The 6,000-nt window shown below is 49.1% G+C and overlaps 1 protein-coding gene across 2 annotated transcripts in view; it reads right to left on the reverse strand.

Moving 5' to 3' along the window:
• Nucleotides 1-3,172, reverse strand: part of LOC119390287 (uridine-cytidine kinase 2-B) — a 197,569-nt gene extending 194,397 nt beyond the window's left edge. For both annotated transcript variants that reach the window (XM_037657878.2, XM_037657867.2), the window contains exon 1: nt 2,802-3,172. In XM_037657878.2, coding sequence (XP_037513806.1) covers nt 2,802-2,915 — 114 coding nt within the window. In that variant the 5' untranslated portion in view covers nt 2,916-3,172. The remainder of the gene's footprint in view (nt 1-2,801) is intronic.
• Nucleotides 3,173-6,000: the final 2,828 nt, after the last annotated feature.

Consider the following 6,000-nt stretch of genomic DNA (forward strand, 5'->3'; position numbering starts at 1 on the left):
CCTGCCATCTTGCCAGCATTGTGTGCCATCAACGCCATGTTGGATGTAGCCGCCTCACAAGACCTTCAGGCCAGCTCACCCGAGCAACGCAGAGTTCCGGCGTACCCTCACGCAGCTCTCAAACCAACTGGGCTGCTTCGTGTCCGCACTCACCGGTTTTTCGCCTGCCGTCCCACCATTGCAAGCTGCCTGCGGACTACCACAGTTCAACGGCTGTCAGGACTATGCCGACAAATGGGTAGCGAACATCAATGCTCTCAGAGCTCGCGAGGCTTGGACAGACTAACAGACATGGTGCGTGGCCATTGACCGCCTTCAAAATAGTGCCGCGGTGTGGCACAGGTATGAAGGCGTGAGGCAGCTGTCCTGGGCGGGCTGGAGCACCAAGCTCATCGCTGCCTTTGGACGAATTGATTACGACCTCATTGCTACCGCCCATTCCAACCTCGCAGCTACCAAGGATGGAGCTCTGGAGGGGGACCACCTCGAGGCTGCTACTGCGCAGTGCAGCTTATTGACAGCAAGCTTCCTACCCTGCCCTGATACAAGCATGGGACTCGGGCAGCACTGTGACACTGTGCTGGCGTCCAACACAGGCCCACCACAACAAGAAGTCAAGACCACATTTACTCCACAGGAATGTTAACGCATGCCCCAAGCTCATCTTCCCTTGGTGACCTGGATGTGACCGCTCCTCTCGTACTCGGCACACTGTCAATCCAGAAGCCGGACGAATCCAAGAGCACCATTACTAATGTGTGCGGAGATCCATTCGAGCTAAATCATCTGCGACTTCAAGCACATATATTGCCCGAATGTGCAGATGGCCACCTTGCTCTGAATGAGACCAAGAATGTATTGGTGACCACGTTTACCCGAGGCACCCATCTGGAAGATGCCAGGACACGTCTGTGTGGGATGGTGAGAGCAGCCGTTCAGAAAGGAAAAGACCCGCAGTACCTGACTGCAGACCATCAACGGATGGTCGGGATGGAGTACAATGTGTCCAACACGCAGGCGTTCAGCGAGGTTTCCCGAGATCAGCGCAAGAACGTTGCCCCGGCACTATTCCCACTGCCTGCTGACAGAATATCAATCACGAAGAAACCTGCGTTGGACTTCACAACGACGGCACCCAAAGAGTCACCTAGACCACTTCCAGAGCAGTCAGGCGTTGATGAAAACAAGGAGAGCAAGCGCCCCCTTGATAGCGTGGAGAATTCGGCTGTAAAAGAGGATTTTTCGATTCCCCCAAAACCACAGAAGGTTCCTGACGAATGTCCTGACCGTTTTGCCAGTGTTGACAATCGTGTGAGTGTAACCGAAAAGAAGCACCGAGACACCTTGCCAGCCACGGTGCCTCCTCGGATGTTGTTCTGGCATCCTGCCCCGGGCATGCCGCATCCGCTGTTACCTCCGCTACAAAGCCAAAGCCGGCTACCAGAAGCATGTTTTGGAGCTCGTATGATGTTGCAGCGTGGCCGAGACCAACCACCGCGATGTAGCCAGGGTCGCCCACCAGACCCACTTACAGCAGATCAACAAGCCAAGTCGCAGCATGGCCAGGACTAACCACCGCGATGCAGCCAAAGCCCCCTACCAGAGACACAGTCGGCAACTCCGTGTGCTCGCAGTGATGGCCGAGTGTGATGACAAAGAAAGACAGCGATGTTCAGGCACGCGGGCAGCTAGAGCGAGATAAAGAAAGAAGAAGCAGAATATTGAACAGCTGGCTCAGGAACGGGTGCTGTCTCTGCGTTTCTTCATTACAATAGTCATACCTTATTCACAAGTTCACTACACTCCAGCCAGCAGGTATTAACATTCCTAAGGGGGCTCCTGAATCCATCCAATATGGTACATACACAACGAAAACCAGTGAGAGTTTAGCCCTTCTTCTAGGAATTTCTCTACTATTGTTAAGTGGTGCTTCCTCTGACAACCATAATTCAGCTAAACACCCCCCCCCCCCCCCCCGTTTTTTCTTTCTCAAGGAATAACCCCTTCCTTTTGATTCACCCAATTCGTCACGGCGGCCTCTCCCCCACCCCGGCTTTCGCAGTTGCCTTCTCCTCCTTTGCTTGGATTGGAGGATAGGGTACGAAGCATACACACACAAGCGCTAAGGGAATCAGTTCCAGCCTTGAAGAAGTCAAGCCCACTTGTCGAAACGTCGGCTCGAGCACTCCTGCCGTTTTCAGGACACAGAAGGGTACACAGACAGTGCTGTGTGTGTCTGGTCGCTTCTGTGCCCCGGTCGTTTACGTGCGCTGCCCGATACATGATGCTTCACCAACAAACCCAAATTCGCAACATTCTAAAAGAGCCCCAGCATTTGCATTCAGGCTTGTTCATTACTGCTTATCCTTGCTTTATCACATATTACACACTCATAAAGGTGAACACATATTTGTCATCTGTTGATAATTTTGTGGCTGTGCGACTGGCTTCCCATTGATTTCGTTCCGCTCGTTAAATCGGTATTTTACGAGTGGCCAGTTTTCCTGGCCGTGTAACAGCTAGGACAAGCGCTCGCAACCATGCTAGGTATGTATGAACACCAGAAACGGGCTCTGGTAAATATACAAGTGCTCTTGGCGCGCGCTCCTAGGTTACAGCTACCGCGTGGAATCGCGTTTGAACGGCTGTCACACGGTGCGTTTGCAATTGAACTAAACTGGGATCAAACTTCTGCATCGCGATTGGCTCTTCAGTGAAAGCCCAGACGGCGCTAAATAAGACTCGAAGTTCGTCTTAATAACAAGAAAAATAGTGGACGCATTGTGGTTCGACACACTGACCTTCCCAGATGCCGTGCCACCGGCGACGCCAATCAGGAACGGCGTCTTGGTATCAAAGCCGCTGAAACTGTAGCAGCCCACAGCGTTCAGCTCAGAGCCGCATTCTTCGGACATTGTTTTTGGAGAGCAGCGCAGTGATCGAAAAGCACGCTTTCGACTGCGGACTTCTGTGGCCAGCTTCAACGCCGAGCTACGATCCCAAAGTCCGTGTCATGCCCAATTAATCCGCGAAGAGCGAAAATTGCGCTCGAATTACACTGTCACATTAAGTTCCCGTCACTGCGGACGGAAACAACTTTGCCAGTCTCGTCTCAGCTGCAGCAAATAGTTAATAAGATTCCGACAGTTGAGACACACATGCGCTCAGTTGATGGCGCCACCGCTCTCCGAGTGCGCAGCGCCAATGCGGCCACTTAGCGCATTTTGTCCCTGTTCCCTTTCCGGGCGCGTAGCTCGAAGTTGTGCGCGGTGGACGTTGATACGCGAAAATAGCAACGCAAAAGGAGCCCCGGCCGCTTGATTTGCTGCGGCTACGGCGGAATAGCAAACGTTCAGGAATACTTTAAACGAAGTTGTTCGCTTCGGGGTGGCGAATTATATGCCGCTAATCACGTTTACTGTGTGAGACAGCTGCAGTGTCGTCGGTCCAGGGGCGTAGCCAAGGGGGGGGGGGGGTTGGGGGGGTTCAACCCCCCCCCGAAATTTTTCAGTTTTGCTTGCGTATATATACACGCACACATACAAACCCACGCACGAGCATACATAAAGTATGGTTGAACCCAGGGCTTAAAGTCAGGGGGGGCCCGGGGGGGCCCGGCCCCCTCTCAATTTTTCAAGGAGGGGCCCGGCCCCCCCTCGGCAGTCCGACGGTGGCACTGCGGCACCCATTTGACAAATGCTGGAGTTGAATTTTTTGGCAGTAGTGCTTTGTGCGGGGAGATTATACTCTGCAATTTTCCGAATAATGATTTAATCGCGAATGTTTCATTGACGGGATGTCAGCAAAACAGAAGAAAACAGGTATCGTCGTACTCCTGAATGCAATTCACTAATACACTGAACACCATGGGCAACGCCTCCTGAAACCATGGGTAACCACCCTGTTCGACAGAGCGTGTTGGCACAGCATACTGTTTCATGAGGCACCTGAGTGTGAAGCTACCTGCTCATTGCAAAGACGCATGTATTTTGCTTACTTTATTAGGCAAGTGGTAGTGAAAATAAAATGTAGCATTGTCGTGCCTGTGGTTCTGAATCCAGTGAGTCAACTAATTATGTTGCTTACTTTGAGCTCTCATATCTTTAAGCCGTCACATCCCGAGTTATTTTTGAAAAATCGCTCCCACAATAATTTATTTTAAGGCGTGATTGGATTGATACGTTGAATAAATGCCCGGAATATATTCGGAATAATATATGTATAGTATTCGAAAGCATTTTTTGTTCAGTTCTAGAGATAGTTGGCTTCACTGCACTGTGATCATTGCAAACACCTCTCTTAACGCTTAATCTATAGCATATATATATATATATATATATATATATATATATATATATATATATATATATATATATATATATATATATATATATATAGTGTAATATCGTTGATACAATTCTGCATAATATGTTTCTCAGCCTAATACGTTCTTGCTTTTATTCCCGGCCAACATCCATTGGAAATAATGCATTTTCATAGGTTCAATACTATCACATTTTTGCCCAAAATTTGATAATACTACCGCGAAAGTGGATCTTGAGCGATATATCTAGAAATCCTGCGTTTATTCTTCGGTACCAGCGATCTTTTCTTCGAGATTATATATATATATATATATATATATATATATATATATATATATATATATATATATATATATATATATATATATATATATATATTGCCGCTTTATGAGGGCCCCCCCTCCAATGAAGGGAGACTTTAAGCCCTGGTTGAACCCCCCCCCCCCCCCGAAAAAAATTTCTGGCTGCGCCTCTGCGTCGGTCCGTCGGAAATATTCGGAAAATGCGTCGCACAAATAAAGAGCGTGGAGTCCGACATGCGTTTAGAAGCGAGTAAACTTTTTTCTTGGCATACGATAGAAAATACTTTTTACCGGCAGCCTCGCGCGTCGCTTGTCCTATGACCGGCGCGCCAGGGGCGTAGCCAGAAATGTTTTTCGGGGGGGTTCAACCATACTTTATGTATGTTCGTGCGTGCGTTTGTATGTGCGCGTGTATATATACGCAAGCAAAACTGAAAAATTTCGGGGGGTTTGAACCCCCCCCCCCCTGGCAACGCCCCTGCGGCGCGCATTAGCAGAAAGCTGGGATAGTTGAAACGACGTATTCTAACAACGATAAAAAGATAGAGACCGCATGAAGTGTCCGTCTCTTACTTTTCCAGCGCTGTTAGTACGTCGAACACTTTGCTAAATTATATTTTTGAACATGTGCAACTGTGTTTTTCGTCTCCTCCGATCATAAAGCCGATCCTGATAGGCCCCTCAGTCCGACAGTCGTGCACCGTGGGCACTGCAGAGGGCTGTTTTGCCTCGCAATGGTTGCCACGAACCTCCGTTCGGGCTAACATTAATAAAAGGAACAAGGGAACCAACAATGTGTCAATATTACCTGGAGCAGTAGCGTAGCCACAATTTTTTTTTTTTGTTGGGGGGGGGGGGGGGTTCAACCATACTATGTTCGTCCGTGCGTTTGTGTGTATACATACACATGCTAAATTTTTAAAATTCGGGGTGGGGGGAGGGGGCTTGAATCTCCCTGGTTACGTCAATAGAGAGTTTTATAATAGCGTACTCTAAGTTATTAATAGGCAGTTTTAGAATAGCGTACGCTAAGTTAGCGTTTGCGGCCCGCTGTTTTCGTCACTTAACGGGAGCCCGCAAGCGGTTAGCGTATGACGCATGCGCAGTTGCGCGAAAACCCAACGCAAAGCTTTACGTACGCTATTCTAAAACTGCCTAATGACTTGGATAGAAAGCAAAAGAAACCGTGCGAAGACAGGACGCGTTTGCTTATCGGGCGCGCCGAACGGCGCCGGCTGCGTTCCAACGTTTTCGCCAATCAGCCTCGTACGACTTCCATGGAAAATGATAAAATTGCACCTTCGGCAGTTTCCCGGCCATGTTCTTGTAGCTGTTATGGCATGCGAACTCGCAAGAGCAGATAGAATTCGACT

Source organism: Rhipicephalus sanguineus, chromosome 1 (assembly GCF_013339695.2).
Source record: "Rhipicephalus sanguineus isolate Rsan-2018 chromosome 1, BIME_Rsan_1.4, whole genome shotgun sequence".
Taxonomy (NCBI): Eukaryota; Metazoa; Arthropoda; class Arachnida; order Ixodida; family Ixodidae; genus Rhipicephalus; species Rhipicephalus sanguineus.